We start from the raw sequence: 22471 nt of genomic DNA on the forward strand, positions 1-22471 counted from the left end.
TGGTGGAAGGCAGGAACGGAGGAGGCAGATCTGAGGAGCAGCTGCAGGCCACCTGCTAATGCCATGCTCCTTCTTGGTGTAAAGTCCCCTCTGCTTCCACTCGAGGTAAGAGGGGGAGGGGGAGCAAAGGACTTCGGATAAGCAGGAGCAGTTATTTGCTGCAGGGAACATGCAAGGCTGAGGAGCAGGTTGAAATCACTGTTGGCTCCATCTGTGCCTCTCATAGCTGCTTTCAAGGGGACCAGGTGCCAGGAATCCACTCAAGAAACAGGTTCCCTCTCATGCCGACATGAGAGGCCATCAGTGTGCATGTGATTGTGCTGGAAGCTCTAAATTAAGAATCCCAAACTTTTGTTGCAACTGAACATCCTGTTCTATCTCGATGGGGAACCTGAGTGCATTTAAGTGGAATTTTCAAAGGACCACAATTTATAGAATGTCTGGTTCAGCTTAGGAATAAACTAGTTCATTTGTACTATTAAGAGCAGATGAAAGTACCAGAACCCGTGACAGTGACCCCACAAAGGTGACATACACGCACTGGTATTTATTTTATCTGACTTTCTCATCTACATTTAAATTTAGAAAAATTTCAAATGTTTTCTAGACTTATAACTCAATCTAGTATAGTACATAGTCAAAGCAAAACATGTTATTGATGCTGCTCGCAGTTAACAGGTGATTTTTAAAATACGGTGATTTTATATAATGCTGCTAAGAATGATCTAAAAGTTCTAATAAAATACTTAGACTAAATAACAACAGTGAGATATCCATTCACAGGTACAGCAGGTATTATGCAATCTCTTTCATCCATTATATATTTATGAACCTTTTTTTGTTTTAACATTATTTCCTGGCTATATTAAAACTCATTCTGTTATATGATGTACCCGTTTCCATTTATTCTGTTATTATGTGTTTAGGCTAAACAGTACCATCAAACAATAAACCTCATTGAAGTAATACGAAGAAAGCCCATTTCTTAAAATGTGCATGTTCAGCCTGTACCTTTTCTCAAATGCTGGTTAACTGTAAAAAAAAAAGAAAAGGAAAAAAAAGAGACAAATGTTAGAATCATTTTCTAGCCTTTTTTGTTGTTTCTTTAGTAAAGGAAAGCTGTTATCTTAATTAGTCTTATCTTGTTTTTAATTAAAATAAACAAGATTATCCCATATGATTATTCCTATCATTGTTTTATTCAATCAGATGGTATATAAGCATGTATTATTCTTCTTAAATAGTATAATTTCATTTACTGATCTCAATTGTTTGGAAATGTTACCATGGGTGGAGGGGGGTGACGGATGGGTACAACTCCTCCAAAAGCATTGTTAAATGTAGCTGAAATATAGAAGTGAAAAAGTTCAGTATGGCTGACATTTTTGAGTAATGATGAGCCATTGTCATAAGCTGAGTGCTGTATCTCTTCAATTCCGTACTTTCTTTCCTCTCATTTGATCTTTACTTTCAACTTTTTAATCTAACATCTCATTAGGTTGCGGCAGAAGGAGCCTCCTGATGTCATGAGAGAAAGGAGGTAGAAGAGAAAGTCTTGTTATTATTTTCATAGGGAATGTTTCATGAAGTTTTTTTTTTTCTTCATAGAAGTGTAGAATTTCAAAGTTTAAAAGCACTTCAGAGGTCAGAATTGATCACATTGATTTCTTTGCTCGGTGAATGGGTTTTTCCATTCTATGCAGGATTCCAGTTAAACACTGCAGTATTGACCAATTTTCAGACAGGGTATTAAGATTTGAAGAAACCTCAATTTCTAATGCCAACACATTTTTATAATGGCTTGAAAAATGACCTAATGCCATAAATGTTATACTTTAAGCTTGAGTAAGTCGCCATATGATGTTTATCAATGGAATAGCAGTAAAAAGATGTAATAGAGAAATTGCTATGAAAGAAAATCCACTCCAGGGATTTTTTTAAAGCCATTATTTATTTAAGGTTCTTGTTTGCAAAAATTAGAGGAAGAAAAAGTAAATGGACTTGATGTTAGTGAGATAAAAGTCTGCTGTTGCTTCCTCTTGTTGACCAGATCTCTGCCTTCTTGGGATTTCATGAGAAGAAAAAACCCAGTGAATGATGACAAACATGCTGTGTAAAAGATATTCTACTAACAGAAGCTATATTCAGTGATTTCCTTCATCCTCAAGTTCCTTATTCCCTTATACCACTTTCTTCTTTCTTCCATTTCTTTTTTAGAAATTAAGTAATTTCTTTAACGGGTCATTCTGTTTACGCTGTTGGGGTTCTGTCTCCTTGGCTTAATAGATAAGGTTCTTCCACTGTGAGAAATATTCCTAATGTATAGTTCTACACCAAGGACGAATAGCTTTTTTAAACATCCTGAAATCAGTCTTATTTAAAAATTCTGTGCATTAACATGGATGAGCATATGATTTATTCTCATCACTTGATTTTTCACTTTAAAATTAACGAAATGGCCCAGCAGGAATGCCTTAGTTGGTTGAGCGGCATCCTATGCACCAAAAAACTGCTGGTTCAATTCCCAGTCAGGGTACATACCTACCTAGGTTGTGGGTTCAGTCCTAAGTTGGGGCATGTACAGAAAGCAACCAATCAATGTTTCTTTCTCTCTCTCTCTCTCTCTCTCTCTCTCTCTCTCTCTCTCTCTCTCTCTCTCTCTCTCTCTTCCACAGTGCAGCCTTCTACATTTTATTATCTGCACCATTTAGAATATGTATTTCAAGACACACTTTCATTTGAATAGCAGGCAGATGACTTTGATCTTTAGGAGTATTTTATTTCTTATAGGTATACATGAATAAAATATTTCCAAGAACCAGAAGGTCAGTAAACAAAGCTATAGCGATAGTCCCTGTGCTCCAACCTACTTCCTTCCCAGAACTGTTAAGTTTCAAATAGAAAGTACCATTCATTTCTAAGACAGTGCTTTATTTAGTAAATCACTAGAATTTTGAGGAATCCAAAAGAATAAATATAAACATTTGCTTGTTTACTACTTGAAATTAACTCCACAATGCTTTGGGAGAAAAACAAGAAATAATTTAATAAATTTTATTGAATTATATTAGTAAGTTGAATGGGGATGACTGAGTCACAAAAATGACCAAGGTTCTCCCCACCCTTAGTTGTCTTATTACTCTCTTGAAAGTAATAAGTAAGCAACTATGGATGAAATAAGTGAACAAATAATGAAAATGAAAATGCTGTGGTAAAAGTATAAATAAACTATAGATGGAGCATAAATTAGGATGCAATTAATATAGACTAAGGGAATTGGCAAAGGTTTTGTGAAAGGGGCCTGCAGGTAGGCTGGGCCTAGAAACATGAATTGGATTTTCATAGAGAAAGAAGACCAGGATTTTAGATAAAAGGAAGTGCAAGGACGATGTGAAAGCTGGTGAAATGGCATGGCCTTCAGAGCTGGATGCATGGAATATGTAGCATGAACGAAACTAAGAAGAAAAGTTATTCAGACTCTGATAGACATTCAATGTCATTGTAAAGAGTTTACATTTGATTTTTATTAATTCTTTTCTAAATGGTTAGTCTGAAAGATAGAATGGAAATCTGTGAAATTGGAGGCCAGAAACTTTTCCCGAGCCCCAGACCCCAATAACCAGTGGCTGGTAAGGGTTTCCACATAGCTGTGTCATAAACGGCTGAAACAGACCCAAACAGACCAGACCCAAAGCCAGACTCCAACTCCCATATCCCTATGTCCGTCATTGATAACACCAACCACTCAATCACCCGATTATCCCAAGTACGTTCTCCTCACATGCCCATCATATATTGACTGTCACATTTTCTTCTTGCCACCTCGTCCCTAAATATCTTTGAAATCTGGCCTCTTCCATATCCCTCTGCACATTCTTTTCTATTCCCACTCCTACCAGATCTATTTTCCACCCTTCTCTGCCCTTCTTTCCATTTTCAACAGCTGTTGCAATAGACTGCAACACCTGGCCTTTCCCCGCTGCCCTCCGTCCTGGTGGGAGGTTCCCAATGGGAGGCACCAGCAGGGGAGTGAGCAAAGGAAGAAGTTCATATTCTGTGTATTTGTTTGTTTCCTTGCTTAAATACCAGGGCTCTGTCTCCCTTACCGGGTCCATCAACTATGCTCACACTTCCGTAAATAGTCATTACCATAAATTTCTCAATATTGAAAACTCATAAGGAAATTCTTTTTCCTACCAGAACACTGGATGATATAATCCCTTTTGCTAATTAGGTTTGTGGACTTCTGTAGCAGATTTTTAGTTGGTCTTTCTTTGTTATTTTTTTAAATGTATCTTTGTTATTGAAAGTATTACAAATGTTTCTCCCTTTCTCCCCCATTGATCCTCTCCACCCCACTCCCTCCTCTCTGGAGGCCTTCGCCACACTATTGTCTGTGTCCATGTGTTATACTTTGACACATGTAAGTTCTTTGGTTAATCTTCTGAGATTTGTTACTTTGTGTACTGAGATCTGTACACTTGTATTATGTGTCATCTCCCCAAGTCAAGTCTCCATCCATCACCATTTATCCCCCCTATACTCGCCTCCACCTCCTCCAGCCCCCTCTCTCTGTCAGCAATCACCAAACTGTTGTTCATGTCCATGAGTTTTTCCATGCTTACATGTCTCTGAATCTATGTTGTTCATCAGTTTATTTTGTTCATTAGATTCCACATATGAATGAGGTCATGTGATACTTGCAGGTCTTTCTGTGTTCAGAGTTCATTCTTCACACTGCTTTGGAGAACTACCTTTTCCAAATATGTAATGTTATGATAGTTTTTATAATAGAAAAATATCTCTATATATAAAAGCCTAAGCAACCAAAAGACCAAACGACCAGTAGACCAGTTGCTATGATTCACACTGACCACCAGGGGGCAGACAGTCAATGCAGGAGCTGCCCCTGGTGGTCAGTGCACTCCCACAGCCATCCTCCTGTGGCCTGCCAACCTCCCCTGGTCCCTCCCCGTGGCCGACCAACTTCCCGCAGTCCTGGATGGGTGGGTGGGTGGATGGATGGATGGATGGATGGATAGAAAAAAGAACTTTTGAGCACATCATTTAACACATTGTTTTGGGCTTCCTTTTATATAAAAATAAAATTTGCTTTATAACGGTACAATAATTATCCTTGTAATTTAGGTCTCTCACACCTAATGATTCCTGGCGAGCTCCTCTTGTTGTCCTCCACAAGCACTCAGCCATTGAGTCTTGTCCAATCATTCTTCACAACTTTGCCTCTATACCTTCTTTTTATCCCTGCTACCAACATTCCACTTAGCATCTTACACATTTATGCTACATAAGGACTGAAACCCCCTAGAGACCTACTAGTAGATATTCTAGTTTCTACCTTACCCCATATATACTAATGTATTAATTCTTGGTCATAATTTTATAAGAGCAAGTGTCACATTGATATATGTATAGTTCTGTAAACAAATCTCATAAAGCTATGAGCTCCTTGAGAACAGGCACCATCTAGCCACTGCATTTCAACAAAAATTTAATGAAACCTAATATATTTCACTTATACCTACCTTGGAAGCTAGGTATAAAAGAGTAAATATGCTCAAGTTATGTGACATTAATTATAGAGAGTTCTAACTAACCTAATAATTATAAAACACGTATTCATAAAGCACAAATATATTTTAGTCTAACTTAGAGGTTTTACTTATAATTAAAGTTTTCACAAAGACATTTCCATAAAATGATTTAAATTTTTTCATTCCTAATTATTTCCTTCCCAATGGCTTATCCCAATTTTAAAATAATTTTAAATAATTATTTAATGCTATTTTAATACTCATGATTAGTGAAAATTAAAAAGTCAAGAAAGTTTCTAAAATATAATAGCAATCTGTCCTTTGTTATATTTTTACTTTCTTTTCACAATTTTGAGTAGTTTTGCTTTGTTAATTAAATTAATGATTTAACATCATACTTACTATAATAATGTTCTCCATAATAGGTTTTCTTTTAAATATTACCAATGAAGCCCAGCTTGTGTGGTTCAGTGGTTGAGCATCAACCCATGAACCAGGAGGTCACCATTCAATTCCTGGTCAGGGCACATGCCTGGATTGCTATCTCAGTCCCCAGTAGAGGGTGTGCAAGAGGCAGCTGATGGATGATTCTCTATCATCATTGATGTTTCTATTTCTCTCTCCCTCTCTCTAAAATCAATAGAAATATATATTAAAAAATGTTACTAATGAAAATAACCATTTGCACATAGAATTTTAGTGCAAAATTGAAAGGTCAACAACAAGCTATAAAGAAATTAAATATGAAATGTGTTACTTTTAATGAATGGCTTGAAGAAGACTGGGGAGGACAGGTAAGGCAACTTGCTCAAATAAATATTTTATTTCAGCAGGTTGCCTTATATATCCACCCCAGCCTTCTTCCTAACCCTGGGTAAAAATTATAGCCATCAATAAATTTATTTCAGTTTTTACTCTGAATTTTTATCCCAAATCTCTTAATATATTTATGTAAAATTAAATCAAGTACAAGAAAAATTTAAAATATTAGTAGTAAGTATAAATATTCATTGTATTATTTTTAACTTTTCTGTATGTTTGATAATTTTAATGATAAAAGTTAAGGATGCGGTAAAGAAAAGTCATACGTAAATATTACATTTTGGTACACGCTTAAGTTCTTCCCTAGTGAGGTGATGCTACTACATACCTATACAACTATACTACATACTTATATACATTGATGTATTAGAATACTATATAACAAATACTCATGTACTTTGTCTTTGAAAATTTCATAGTTTCCTAGAAGTGTATTATTACTTTAAGTATATACATTTTAACTCTTCTCTTTTTACAAATATTGTCAGAATTTGATTAAACTATCGCTCCGATTCTTCAGTAGCAGCCGAATAGACTAGCATTTCTAGTGCTGTGATAATGGCACAAATCTTTATTTTAAAGAGCATCCCTTTAAAGACACACCAAGAGTTAGGTTTTGCACCCAGTTAGGGGTATTGTAACTGCTTGCTGGTTGAACAGAGTGGCTCTGGTGCTCCCTCTTTGTCTCTCTCCCAGCCTCTCAAGGTAACTCCCACGGAGCTCCTCCTTACGCTCTGTGAGGTGGGCTGTTCTGAGATCACTTAGGCTGGGAAGTCTTGAGCTTGTTTTTCCACAGCTCACTACTCTGTCTAGACCCCCTGACACTGACTTTAGGGGCCCGTGCTAGACACCTTTTCCAGGCCAAGTTTCAGGAAAAGTCTTTTTTGAGAAGTGTTGGGGAAATGAGAGCATGCAACAGGACTGAATTGTGAAATCAGTAAAAGGACTATGGCTCATCTTTGTAATTTCTGTCAGGCCTGCCTGCTCCTCGTGCTTTCTTTCCTTCTTGAGGTATTAGAGTAAAAGCTATTTTAAAAAGCAAGGATGCCTATGGATGCAAACCAAATATAAGGTTTTCCTTAAATCTGACAAAGATAAAAGCATAATTTATTCTTATGGGGTCTCACTCTGGGCTACTGTAACAAAAATACCATGGACTGGGTGGCTTATACAGCAGATATTTGTTTCTCACAGTCCTGGAGTTCAAGATCGAGACACTAGCAGAGTTAGTGTCAGGTAGGGACCCCCTTCCTGGTTCATAGGCAGCTGTCTTCTCACACTGGTGCAGGGGTAGAAGGGATGAGAGCTCTCTGGGTCTCCCTTATAAGGGTACTAGTCCTATTCATGAGGTCTCCACCCTCATGACCTAATCACTCCCCAAAGTTCCTAACTCCCAATAGGATCACATTGAGTGTTAGGATGTCAACCTATGAATTTTGAGAGAATACAAACATTTAGTTTGTAAAGTGCTATATGAGTGCTTTCAATCATATAATTCAATATATAATACAACCCTAATATTCAAATCGACCGAACGGCAGAAAGACTGGTTGCTATGACGCGCACTGACCACCAGGGGGCATATGCTCAACACAGGAGCTGCCCCCTGGTCGTCAGTGCGCTCCCACAGGGGGAGTGCTGCTCAGCCAGAAGCCAGGCTCACAGCTGGCTAGTGCAGCGGTGGTGGCAGGAGCCTCTCCTGCCTCTGCTGCAGACTGGCTGTATGGAGCAAGGGGGCCTGGACTGCAAGAGCCCTGGACTGAGAGAGGGATGTCTGACTGCCAGCTTAGGCCTGATCCCCGGGGAGATTGGGCCTAAGCTGGCAGGCGGACGTCACCTAAGGGATCCCAGACTGTGAGAGGGCACAGGGCAGGCTGAGGAACCCCCGCACCACCCAAAGCATGAATTTCATACACTGGGCCTCTAGTTCAAAATAAAAAATCTGGGAAATAATTTATGCAGTTTCCCTTCTGAGTTGTCAAACATAGGTATTGACTCTCCAAATGTATATTATGGACATAACAGAGCCCATTTCTCTTTATACGTCCTGTTCACTTTATTACAATACCCAGTTGTTGTTTTTTCACTTTCACCAAGTCCTGTTTGGTGTGATTTTTACAAGCTAAGTGCAGTGCGTACATTTTAATCCAATAGTTGGAGAATTGGAAATAAACATCGAATTTCAGAACTTGGTGCATGCAAGATCGCCTCTGGTTTATTTAATACTAGAGGCCTGGTGCACGAATTCGTGCACAGGTGGAGACCCTCGGCCTGCCTGGCAATTGGGGCCAATCAGGGCTGGCCGGCCGGGGGGAGGGACCGTGGGAGGTTTGCTGGCGCGGGAGGTTGGCTGTGGGAGCACAGAGACCACCAGGGGGCAGCTCCTGTGTTGAGCATCTGCCCCTGGTGTTCAGTGTGCATCATAGCAACCAGTCAACAGGTCATTTGTCGACCGGTTGTAACGGTCACTTAGGCTTTTATATATATAGATGTAATAGATGGCATTGAGACTCAGATGCATTTTAGAGACTTCCCCAAAATTACTTAATTTATGACAGACCAAATGAGTTGATATATCGATACAGCTACTAGTCTACACTGATAGATACTTAAATATCTGCAAAAATTAAAGTATTTATCATGTAAATCTTACTAAATAAGATTCTAATGGACATAATATTATATATGAAATTTCACACAAAATGGAGATTTTTTTTTTAAAGTATTTCTTTCTGCTCCGGGGGTCTTGGCTCTTCTGTCTCCCCTGGCATCGGGGCTCGCCCATCCCCCACCCCCTTGTCCCGGGCGGTGGAGGCGGAGGCACACTGCTCCCCCTGCCCCTGCCTCCTGGAGCATCCTGCACTCTCTCACTCTGCGCTCCTCTCTCCCCCCTCCACCCCTCCGCCCAGCTCAAAGCGTACCCCCAGCCCCCTGCCACTCAAGGCCCCCTACCCCTGGCGCCGCACGTGCGCCCGACACAAAATGGAGATTTTTACTTAGGCTGCAGAAGAAGGGCGAAGAGCACTTATTCGTAATAACAGCCTCTCTTTTTTCTGAAATCCATTTAGCACATTGCTTTTGACAGGCTTTACAGACTCAGAAATATATGTTTCCTAAGGGATCATTTCCCTTGATTTCTATTACTCAATTCTTAAAGTTTTCTAGTTGTGTTGAATTTTCTTATAAATACAGTCATTATAGAGCTCCATTCATTCTTTTTCATTTAAACTCCTTATTAGCTTTTCTGCTGTGGGAAAAAGTAAATCCACCAGTATCTAGCAGGCAATTATCAAAAAAGTCTGAGTCCTTTTGAATGGTGCTTAGTATTTTGAAGCAGAAAAGGTATAATATTCAATTTTTCAATTTTGAGGGTGATAATGACCATTCTGTGACTACAGAACATTAACCCAAGGTACACTTACATTTTGTTAAGTAGGTCATATAGAAGCATATTACTAATGGCTTTCTATCCTAATAGCTTACAAAGGAATAAACAATACAGGGTTCTAAATTAAAATACTGTAGATAGTGAAGCATATTTCTAAGGAAATGCATGTATTCAATGTCAACATTGTGATGAACAGTTTCTATCAAAACTGTCATTAATTTTCAGTTCTTGTCATCTTTCCTATCACTGGTTTCTACCTCACATTGTTTTTAGTATTTCAGTGCATTTATAAATATGAACACTACAATGAAATGATAAAGGGGGGCTTTATAATACTTATCAGTCAAAATGACTCAATAGAATTTAGATATTTTTAATATGAATATTATGAGACACATTTTTCCAAGGTACTATTTGACCAGATATTTCCATTTTTAGGATTTATATTGAAATCTAGATCAAATCTAAACACGTGTCACAGTTTAAAGATCCTTCATAAATCCTAACTAAACTTATTCCATATTCATAAGCATGAATTAGTATTTAACTTTAGGTTAATTCAGTAAATGTATTAAAATATTACTGTCATTTTCAGTGCTATAGTGTTTTAGGTTAGATGGCTAAAAATAATCTTTATTCATTATTTAAGGTTTTCCATGATACCCTGTTAGTTTGTTTCATTCTACCATGTACTACCCCTAACAATTCAGCAATTTTTTTTTCTGAATTATTATTACAGTATATTACTTACCAAATGATTATGTAATTTTGCGACTGGCCCTAAATTATGTCATGAATATGAACTTATTGTGAATTTATTGTCCATATTTATATTATTTTAATTCAGTTTGTCCTCTAATTTAGGAAAATTTACTACTGTGAGAAAGATAAGTGAAAAGCAACATCCTTGAGTGAGATTCTCTGAAACTACTGAAAAATGTGAAGTTTCACTCAAATCTTAAAAACAACTTGGAATCTCTTTCTAAAAATTTTTAAGTCTCATGTTGCTGATATATAACCATTGTGATCATTTCTAAAGCACAGTGTGATTTTGATAACTCAGATTATAATACCTTCAGATTAGGGTTGGCTTACCTTATTTCTAATTATTCCTTTCCAGGAATTTAATCCACTATTAAAAAGAAAGAAAAATCAACATTTCATTTTACCTCTCTTGGCACCACTGACATTTTCTGTAGACTTTATATTATTTTTCAACATCAAGTGATAGTACAGCGCACCAGAAGTCCTGATAAGCTACCAGACTCAATTGCCATCAGATAAGCTTGTCAAAGATGTGTAATCTAGTCTCCTGAATTCTGATCCAGTGTATTATCTGTCAGGCAAGAGAAACTGGCATTTGTTCTCCCTTTGCTGTGCTAGAATCATCTACTGGATGAGTGACTTCAATTACTTTTTGCAAACAAAAACCTTTATTTATCCTGGTACTGTATATTTGTTTCTTTCCAAAGTTTCCAGTAATTTGTTACATGAAACTATCTGGCAAATTAAAAATAAATTTCTTAGATATGCTAATAATGTCTTAAAGAATATCATATTGTATAATAATGTTTCCTTATTTTAAAAATTCCTTTCTATCAAAATGACAATGAGGTACCATTTCACACCTGTCAGAATGGCTATCATCAACAGATCAACAAATGATAAGTGCTGGCGAGGATACAGAGAAAAAGGAACCCTCGTGCACTGCTGGTGGGAATGCAGACTGGTGCAGCCACTGTGGAGAACAGTATGGAGTTTCCTCAAAAAACTAAAAGTGGAACTCCCATTTGACCCAGTGATCCCACTTCTAGGAATATATCCCAAGAAACTAGAAACACCAATCAGAACGGATATATGCACCCCTATGTTCATAGCAGCACAATTTACAATAGCTAAGATCTGGAAACAGCCTAAGTGCCCATCAGCAGATGAATGGATTAAAAAACTGTTGTACATCTACACAATAGAATACTATGCTGCTTTTAAAAGTCCTACCATTTGCAACATATGGGTGGAGCTAGAAAGCATTATGCTAAGCAAAATAAGTCAGTCAGAGAAAGATAAATATCACATGATCTCACTCATTTGTGTAATATAATGAACAAGATAAACTGATGAACAAAAACAGACCCAGAGACAGAGAAGCATTGATCAGACCGTCAAACCTCAGAGGGAAGGTAGGGGAGGGTGGGGGTAAGGGGGAGAGATCAACCAAAGGACTTGTATGCATGCATATAAGCCTAACCAATGGACACAGACACCAGGGGGGTGAGGGCATAAATGGAAGTGGAGTGGGGGGGCAGTGGAAGGATAAGGACACATATGTAATACCTTAATCAATAAAGAAAAAAATTCCTTTCAAGTTAAAAAAAGAAATTGCTGCCAGACGACTCTACACATACACTTCTAAGAGTCATTTTGTAAAATCTATATATATAAAAGCCTGAATGACCGAATGACCAAACAATTGAATGACTGGTCGACCAGTTGCTATGAGGCACACTGACCACCAGGGGCAGACACTCAATGGAGGAGCTTCCCCCTGGTGGTCAGTACACTCCCACAGTGGGAGCGCCGCTCAGCTGACCAATGGGTGCCAGATGCTAGGCTCATGGGTGGCAAGCGCATCTGCGGTGGTGCAAGCCTCTCCTGCCTCCGTGGCAGCGCTACCTTGCAGTGGTGGTAACAGGTGCAGCAGGGCCAGGATGAGCAGGAGCGGCCTAGCACCTAGCCCAGGCTCGGGCTCCTCCCCAATCACCTGTCACTTCGCACACTACTACATCCTTGGAGGGATGTCAGACGGCTGGTTTCAGCCCGATCCCCACCTGGGTCCTGGGTTGTGAGAGGGTGCAGGCCAGGCTGAGGGACTCCACCAGTGCACGAATCCATGCACCTGGCCTCTAGTAAGTTTATAATATGGGCATTTTCTTTTCTTCATCTCAGTGCCTATACATTGTCACACCACTTATTAATACAGCGTAATCCCAGAGAGCAGTGTGGTGAAGGCCAGGGAATGCGGGTGAGGACAGGGTCTAGGTGGAGCTGGTCAAAGAGGGGGAAAATGGGGACATGTGTAATAGTATCAATAATAAAAAATAATTGTGAATGTAATTTGAGAGTTTGTCATATATTTGATTAAAGAATATTCACAAGACATGAGTGATGTTGTTAACACTAGCATCTCCCTTCTTCTAGCACCTTATTCCATTTATAAATAAGAAAAGGATCATGAGAGGCCACTAGAATGATTGAAATTGTTCTACCTGGAGAAAATCTAATTCAAATATGTTTCACAGTTATTTTAGAGAATGTCATCAACTTGTATAATTTATGCATGGTCCAGTATTTTGTTTCAACATCTTGCTAGAGTAAATAAAATGATTTAATATACTATCCATGATCCTGGCTGTTGTTGCCATGTGTCTATTCCCAGGTCATTCCATTTTCTCTAATTTCTTATTTATTTTTGTTTATTTTCAACAGATTCTTTTTATCCTTTACCTTCTATTTTAGAAAACACAAGTGCTTGTTTATACATGTATTTAATTTTCTATTTTATCCAATTTTTATTGAAAGCACCAATTTATAGATATTTTCCTAGTGGGTATCTAACATTGTTTGCTATTCTTATTTTTAACAGGTCATTGCTTTAGTGATGGACATGTTTACAGATGTGGACATTTTCAAAGAAATAGTGGAGGCATCAACTCGAGGGGTATCTGTATACATTCTGCTCGATGAATCCAACTTTAATCGTTTCCTAAATATGACTGAGAAGCAGGGTTGCCAAGTTCAACGTCTCAGGGTAAGAATTCCATGTTTTTTTCCTCGGGTACCATTTTGATATTTTGTGTACTATTTTTTGTCTCAGTCGAATTTAAGACATGTTAAGCTATATTACTCCAAAAGTAAAATAGAAAAAAATACATACATATATAATTTAAAGTAGAATGACGGTTGATCATTAAAGGGTCCCTTGTATTTTTTCGAATGTAACTGAAAGCACATATATTTATGACAAATGTAAATGGTGCTTTTCTTGATAGTGAGGCACTTGAGCTTCTGAGTTTTTTTTTTTGCTACCAGTCATAATTAATGCTTCTGTTTTGCATATACAACCTTGAAACTACTGACTCCAGTGATTCTTTCATGCAGCAGGTGTTGCTTATCACAATCATTTGGCACAGTGATTTCAGTTCCATTTGACTTTTTAAAAGGCGGGTGCATTTTAATATTAGCTATTTGGACATTATGAATTTATAACTTGAAAGGATCTTGCAATAGGACTCTTAAGTGATTTATGAAACCATTCCATTTAAATGTAAAGTAGTATCTTAAATTACTCTTTTCCTAGTGTATTTCTTTTTTGGGTGGTGTTTTAAAAGTTGCTTTTCACTATTTGTCGTTTGGTTATGCGTTTAAAAATTATTTCAAGTACACTGTTTTTGGTACTAAGGTTTTATATTAGCATATATTTTACTTTTCAAAATATTCCCTTTCTAGCCTTAATTTTTACATTATATTTACATATAATTCTAGAATATTCGAGTGCGGACAGTAAAAGGCCAAGATTATCTTTCAAAAACAGGAGCCAAATTTCATGGAAAATTGGAACAGAAATTTTTATTAATTGACTGCCAGAAAGTTATGTATGGTTCTTACAGGTAAGATCATTGTGTTCATCTCTCACATTAATAATAATTTATAGAATTTATTAGTTTCAAATTTTATTGTAATCTACTTAGTTCTTTTTTAATTGTTATAATTCACATGTAACATTATATTAGTTTCAGGTATAATGATTTAATATTTGTATATAATGCTAAATGATCACCGCGATAAGTGTAGTTAACATCCATCACCATACATAGTTACAGAAAAACTTTTTTATCTTTGTAATGAGGATAATCTTTCAAGATTACTTTCTTAGCAATTTTTAAATATGCAATGTAGTGTTCTTAACTACTAGAGGCCCGGTGCACCAATTTCTGCACAGGTGGGGTCCAGCTGGCCAGGCCTGATGGGGGCCAATCAGGCCAGGCTGGTGGGGGGGAGGGGCAATCAGGGCCCTGATTGGGCCAGTTGGCCGCCGCAGTGTGCATCATTACAACTGGTCATTCTGTCCTTCCGGTCGCTTGGCTTTTATATATATAGATAGTCACCATACTGTACATTACATCTCCAGGACTTATTTAGTTTATAACTGGAAGTTTGTACATTTTGACACATTTACCCTTTTTACCCATCCCACACCTCCCTGCCTCTGGCAACCACCAATCTGTGTTCTGCATCTATAAACTATTTTTTTTGGAGGGGTAACAGGGGTTTTACATATAAGTGAGATCATATTGTATTTGTCTATCTCTGTCTGATTTATTTCACTTGGCATAATGACCTCAAGTTCATTCATGTTGTTGCAAACGGCAAGATTTCATTCTTTTCTATGGTTTCTTTTCTGTTGTTTATATGTACCACATCTTTTTTATCCATGCATCTGTGGAGGGACATTTAGGTTGCTTCTATATCTTGGCTATCCTATATAATAAAAGCTCAGCGACTGGACAGCAGAACAATCAGAACGAGTGGTCAACCAGTCGCTATGGTGCACACTGACCACCAGGAGGCAGACGCTTAATACAGGAGCTGCCCCCTGGTGGTCTGTGCACTCCCACAGTGGGAGCGCCGCTCGGCTGACCGGGTTGAGCGGCTGCACTCTGCAGCAGGAGCAGCCGCTCAAAGGGTGGGTCCACAGCAGCTAGGCTGACTGGGATGAGCAGCTGCTTCTGCTGCAGCAGTTCAGCTGACTGGGATGAGTGGCACTCTCTCAGTGGGCCGATCCCTGCAGGCCATGCCCCCTACCAGTGCATGAATCCCGTGCACTGGGCCTCAAGTTGTAAATATAGCCAATGCAGTGAACATGGGCATGCAGATACCTTTTTTGAGTTAGTGTTTTTGTTTTCTAAAGATAAATATTCAGAAGTGGAATTCCTGGGCTGTATGGTAATTGTGTTTTTAATTTTTTTTGAGGAGCCTCTATACTGTTTTCCACAGTGGCTGCATCTATTTATATTCCCACCAACAGTGCACAACACTTATCTCTTATCTTTTTAATAGCCTAGTTTGTGTTTACCTGCATTGTTATCAATCATTTACAGAAACTATTAGTTTCCAATGTTAATGTAATCTAGTTATTTCTTAAAAATAAAAAATAAAAGCAAACTTGGAGACTTGGGTTTCAGTTCTGACTATACCTCTAAACAACATTAAGACATTGGGAAAATCCCATAACTTCCCTTGGCTTCAAGTTCTTCATCCCCAAAATGAAGGGGTTAACTCATATCTCAGATTCTCTATGGTTCTTCAATACTAAATGTGTTTCTGTTCCTTATGAAAACAGTACATAGTATGGACTTAATAGTAATTGTTCATAAAAATGGAAGGTGTGGCTCAGTGGTTGAACTTCAACCTATGAACCAGGAGGTCACGGTTCGATTCCCAGTCAGGCTATATGCCCAGGTTGTGGGCTTGATCTCCAGTGTGGGGTGTGCTGGACTGAAGAATCTGTTGAACAGATTTTTCTTATTTCATCACTATTGAGAAGCTGGTAATTATCATGTAGTCACTAATATTACCAAAAAGTACGTACGTTTAAGAGTTTGGCTGTCATAGTAGACACTAGACAGGTGACTCTGATTCTACTCTCTGGCATCTTTAGAGGCTTCCACTGGTGGTATATCTACTCTGTTCCAGCTTAGTTCGTTTATATATTTCAACCCCATCCTTACAATGTATCTATAAGGCTGTTGTTTTCATCTACATTTTGTAAGGATGAAATTGAAATTCTAGGGATTTAAGTGACATGTCTAAAACCCCACAGCTAAGGACCACAGGCAGTCCAGGACTGGCAGCACAGTCCAGATCCCACTGGCTCTACAGTGTGAGTGCTGCCCTAATATTCTCTGATAAATTTCAGGCATCGGTCCTTAATGGGATACACAGCGAGGCTATATTAACAGGCAGAGGAAAGCACCAACAAGCATGTATGCACTGCCAGGTCATCAGGGCAGAGTGGACTCCTTACTAAAGACTGTGGCAAGGAGCCAGGAGACCTGTGGATGTAAGCAGAACAGTGTGAGAGGAAACCTTAGGAACTTAAAAAGTCCACAAGAATGAGGCAACAAGTTAAAGTGGAAGGCTGTGGGCAAGTTCCTTAATGTGGTTGCGTTTGAGCTTGCACTTCTGTAAAGAGGATAATCATAGAACTACCTCATGCCGTTGTCATGAGAATTAGAGTTAATGCATCCAAAACCTCTAATGTTAACTATTATTTTAGGCCTTTAAAAAAACTGTTATCTGCCAACTTTCCTTTCTAGGGGATCTTTTTTGGAAAATGTAGTTTGGAGTTCTAAAGGAAAATGTGTGGAGAGCAGAAATTACAACCAGTGCTTAAAATTAATGAGTCCTTTTAAAAACTCATTATATGTGTATGTATTTGTTCAGATCTACTTGGTTTTAATTGAAATTTTAATTAAAATTGGGAGTTCACTTGACTTATAGAATGGTGTTTATTAGTTAATCTCATAATAATGAATGCTTTCCATTTTTATTATTTAACTTGACTTTTAAGATGATCTTTCAACAATAAATTCACCTGAACTTTGTTTTGCTACCATTTGGTGTTAATAGGTGCTATATGTTGAGATGATTATAACTGAGCTACTTTCTTTTTTTTAAATAGTTCTTTATTGTTGAAAGTATTACACATGTCCCCCTTTTTCCTTCATTGATGCCCTCTAGCCTGCCCCCACCCCCCTGCCCCAGGCCTTCAGCTAGCTGAGCTAGTTTGGAGGTGATGTTGGGAAAAACAAACAACAGCAACTGCTGGGGTCCAACCCCAGCGGGTCCAGGGGTCCCCAAAGGTGTGGACGGAGTAGGCGAAGTAGGAATGACACGGAGGCAGCATTCAGGTGATGATCATCATAGTTGGGTTCCTCAGCCAGGTTCTGTCGCCAGGTTCTCCAGGTTCTCTTGCCAGGTTCTCCAGCCAGGTTCTGTGTAGGTTCTCTCGCCATGTTCTGTCTAGGTTCTCCAGCCAAGTTCTGTAGCCAGGTTCTGTCCAGGATCTTTTGCCATGTTCTCTCGCTAGGTTCTGTCTCTAGGTTCTGTCTCTAGGTTCTGTCTCTAGGTTCTTCAGCCAGGTTCTCTCGCTAGGTTCTGTTTCTAGGTTCTGTCTCTGTTGTCTTTTTACATCTGTATTTATACCAGTTGATTTTAATCCTATCAATTTCTTATCTCCATTCCAGGGAGTAAAGATTATGTAGCTTAAGCATGATTGTTTGTAGTTAAAGTGATTAACTACCCGCCTGGCACTTAGTTAAGGGGTTTTATCTCCTCCCTAACTTCAGGGAAAAATCCCTACCTGGGGAAACAACCTTTCTTGGAGAGGTGACCTTGGTTAAAACACATAGCGCTAAGGGGAGCAAACATATTAAGAACAGTATGCTATATACGCCAGGTCCCTTGAAACGTGCTGTGCAGATGTTTCTTTCCTGCAGCGACTGTGTCAAGCAGCAAGGATGGACCGGCTCCCGGCAAAGCAACAAAAACTTTATCGTTCTATCTATATCATAAGCCAGAGGCAGAATTAAAATCATCATTTATGGAAGTGGATATGGAATGCCTAGGACCACAGATTATACAAATTCATCAAAACTCTTATCTAACAACTCTATCTCTTTATGATATTAGGTTACTTTTAAATATATTTCTTTAAAAAAATTAATGGTTGTCAGCCCTTGTCACTTTTTGGGTTTTTTTCTGACTAATTATCATGAAACTTTCCTACTGTTAACAGGATCTGGTGGAACAGATATGAACCAATCTTCATAGGAACTGATCAAAATTTTTAGTTCCTTTTGGTTAAAACCATCCTTTGTCTCTTACATTCTGTAATTGTCACTGTTTTTCTCATAGGCAAACTCAAAATGCCTTCTTTATTTCAAAATTCTTTGCCATAAAATGCCTCCATATTTTATTTTATTTTTATACAATATTTGTCTTTTTTTATTTTAAATATGTTTTTGTTGATTTCAAAGAGAGGAAGGGAGCCGAGACCGGTTTGGCTTAGTGGATAGAGCGTCAGCCTGCGGACTGAGGGGTCCTGGGTTCGATTCCGGTCAAGGGCATGTACCTGGTCACTGTTTTTCTCATAGGCAAACTCAAAATGCCTTCTTTATTTCAAAATTCTTTGCCATAAAATGCCTCCATATTTTATTTTATTTTTATACAATATTTGTCTTTTTTATTTTAAATATGTTTTTATTGATTTCAAAGAGAGGAAGGGAGAGGAAGAGCGAGATAGAAACATCAGCGATGAGAGCAAATCATCAATTGAATGCCTCCTGCTGCATGCTCCCTACTAGGGATGGAGCCCCACAACCTGGGCATGTGCCCTGACCAGGAATCAAACTATGTGACCTCCTGGTTCATGGGCCGATGCTCAACCACTGAGCCATACCAGCCGGGCAGTCTTCATATTTTAAACTCCCAGCATTTTTAGACAGGTCTGGTGTCTGTACTAACCACAGTCACACATTGTGTGACAGCTCCCTCACCATGGTGATGGTTTTATTAGGAAAACGTAAGTGTTTTGTCATATCATGATCCTAACATTAATGAGATAAAACACTTACATACTTTTTATCAATGTGTGTAAATAAATTTTTTAATTGGATATGCTCATTTGAAATTATATGAAAATCTGGAAGGTATTTAGTATTACCCACAAAATTGACTGAGAGAATTTGATAAGCTCTTTGTAAATCTTATGATCTTTCTAAAAGTTTCATTAAAGTGAAGTTTCACTGAAGCTATTGGCTCCAAGATGCCATCTTTGATCAGACTTGCCAATCATCATATTTAGAAATCCATGCCACAACCTGTCACTATTTTCACTCCATGGACTTCACTTATTACCCCCAATCAGGAACTCAGAGTTCTTGAACCACTTTTTGTAAAAAATATGTTTTTATTGGTTTTAGAGAGAGAGGAAGGGAGAGGAAGAGAGAGAGAAACATCGATCGTCTGCTTCCTACACACCCCTGCACTGGGGAATGAGCTCGTAACCAGGGCATGTGCCCTGACCTGGAATCTCACCGTGACCCCCTGGTTCATAGGCCAGCACTCAACCACCAAGCCATGCCAGTTGGGCAATTATTTAATTATTTTAGCTAGTTCTCCTGATATGTATTTCATTCTCTTAAATAATGTGATTATACTGCTATTTCTAGATTTATCAATTTTATTTATTAGTATGTTTTAATCCTCACCCGAGGACATGCTTGGAGAGAGAAGGAGGGGAGAAAGAGAGAAAAGGAAAGGGAGAGAAAGAAACATCCATCAGTTGCCTTCCTTATGTGACCCACAGGGAATAGAACCCACAACCCAGGTATGTCCCTGACCAGGAATTGAACCAGCAACCTTTTGATGCACAGGACAAAGCTCAACTAACTGAGCCACCCTGGCCAGGCTAAACCGATCACTTTTAGATATGATCTTTTGACTTTATATTATGGCAATTGAAGAGTTGTATTTTGTACCCACTCATATCCACTTGCCCTCCTGATTCCCATTCACCCTATACAGTTTATCATAATTTTTGGTTAAATAAGAAGTCTGGGTTTACATTATTGAAATTGTGTCAGAATGTATTATTGATAAGTGATGAAGTGATTTATGATATATTTTCTCCTTCATAACAGTGTGAACAATGACCATTTTGTTTTGGTTTTATTCATTGTCTTTGTTTACTATTAGTTGTTTTTTGTTTTTTTCCAGTTGACTATAGAATTCTTAGCACAAACTTTTCCAGATGCTCAATTACTACCAACAATCTGTGATGTCCAGTCTGGACTAACAGGTCTTTAATGAGCACAGCTAGGGTCCTGGTATTTTCTATATTCTTAGGTAGTTTGGGCTACAGTTTTTAAAATCCTACTTTTAATCCCATTCTTAACTCGTTTTTGTTTCCAGTCATGGTTTTTCTCTCAAATTTGCTCAAGAACATTTTCTATCAGCATAGGAATTTTTTAAGTCCAAAAATTCATAATTCCAGATGATTTATGTTTTAAATGGCGATGAAACTCTGACTTAAATCATTTTTTCCTCTGAATTTGGAAGGCATTGCCCTGCATTCAAAATTACTATTTAAGAAGTCTCAAACAATTATACTTCAAATTCTCTTCATGTAACTTTATATATTTTTTCTTTCTGGGAGTGTCAGGATTTCTCTCTCTTTTTTAATTTATTGATTTTAAGAGAGAGATTAGAAAGGGGGAGAGAGAGAGAAAGAATGAAACATTGATTTGTTGTTCCACGTATTTATGCATTTATTAGTTGATTTTTGTATTTGCCCTGGCAGGAGATCGAACCCATAAACTTAATATTTCAGGACGCTCTAACCAACCAAGCTACCCAGCCAGGGCCTAGGACTTCCCTTTTATTCCATGCTATTCTCAAATTTATTAAGATGTTTCTAGATATAGGCCTTTTTTCCTTTTGTTGTTCTGGGCAATGCAAATAGTTGTGTCTTTAGTTTCTGAGAAGTTTTCTCATTTATTCTTTGACAATGTCTTCTCCTCAATTATCTTTATTGTCTGTCACTGGAATTCTTAACTAGGTTTCTGTTCCCATTATATTTTTCCCCCCTGTAATTTTCCATCCAGTAGTGGGGGCATTATTACTAACAGAGGGATTTCCTCCTGCTTAATATCTATCTTTTTGAATGTTGCTATCAAATATTTTGAATATCTGCTACTTGAAATATTTTCCTAACATCCTATGTGTGTTTTACATACTTATTTCTCTCTTTATTTCTTTGAAAATATTCTGTGCGTGCGCGCGTGTGTGTGTGTGTGTGTGTGTGTGCATGCGCACGCATATTTATTCTTATTTTTGCATTTTCTTTGTTTCCTCCAAGTACCTTTTTTTGTGTTTGTTCGGTTTGGTTTCTATATTGCATCTAAGCTTTAAAGCATTATAAGCGATTTTCTAAACTTTATTCTAATGTCTGCCTATCTTTTGCACTGTCCTTATATTTAAGAATAAGGGACTATAGAACAGTGATGGCAAATCTTTTGAGCTCGGCGTGTCAGCATTTTGAAAAACCCTAACTTAACTCTGGTGCCGTGTCACATATAGAAATTTTTTTATCTTTGCAACCATAGTAAAACAAAGACTTATATTTTTGATATTTATTTTATATATTTAAATGCCATTTAACAAAGAAAAGTCAACCAAAAAAATGAGTTCGCGTGTCACCTCTGACACGCGTGTCATAGATTCGCTATCACTGCATAGAACTTAGTGGAAATTGTGTGGGAAATGCTTATCAGTAGGTGAATTCACAGAACAGTGATTGGCTGGGGTCCTGGAAATTTTACAGGAAGTTGCCTAAATGTCAGTATAAGTATATCTTTTATCTCTGGGAGTGTTCAGTGTTTCCAGAGAATAATCTCTACATTAAATGTCTCTAATTAAATATCTTTCCATTACCTGAAATTATATTTCAATAGTATTTTCTGATTTACCAAATCCTAGAACGTTTTCCAACTGCCACACATTCATTAGTACCATTATCTTCTCAGATTCCTAAGCTCCACACCTGCAGGTAATTCTTTTATATCCTATGCACAGCCTTTTTATG

At 38.0% G+C, this 22471-nt stretch overlaps 1 protein-coding gene across 4 annotated transcripts in view; it reads left to right on the forward strand.

The window, feature by feature from the left end:
* The window catches only part of FAM83B (family with sequence similarity 83 member B), a 77865-nt gene that overhangs the window by 47061 nt on the left and 8333 nt on the right, over window positions 1-22471 (forward strand). For all 4 annotated transcript variants that reach the window (XM_006090707.3, XM_023755564.1, XM_023755565.1 and 1 more), the window contains exons 3-4: window positions 13409-13573; window positions 14308-14432. In XM_006090707.3, coding sequence (XP_006090769.1) covers window positions 13409-13573; window positions 14308-14432 — 290 coding nt within the window. The remainder of the gene's footprint in view (window positions 1-13408; window positions 13574-14307; window positions 14433-22471) is intronic.

The sequence above is a fragment of the Myotis lucifugus genome, unplaced genomic scaffold (assembly GCF_000147115.1).
Source record: "Myotis lucifugus unplaced genomic scaffold, Myoluc2.0 scaffold_80, whole genome shotgun sequence".
Lineage (NCBI taxonomy): Eukaryota > Metazoa > Chordata > Mammalia > Chiroptera > Vespertilionidae > Myotis > Myotis lucifugus.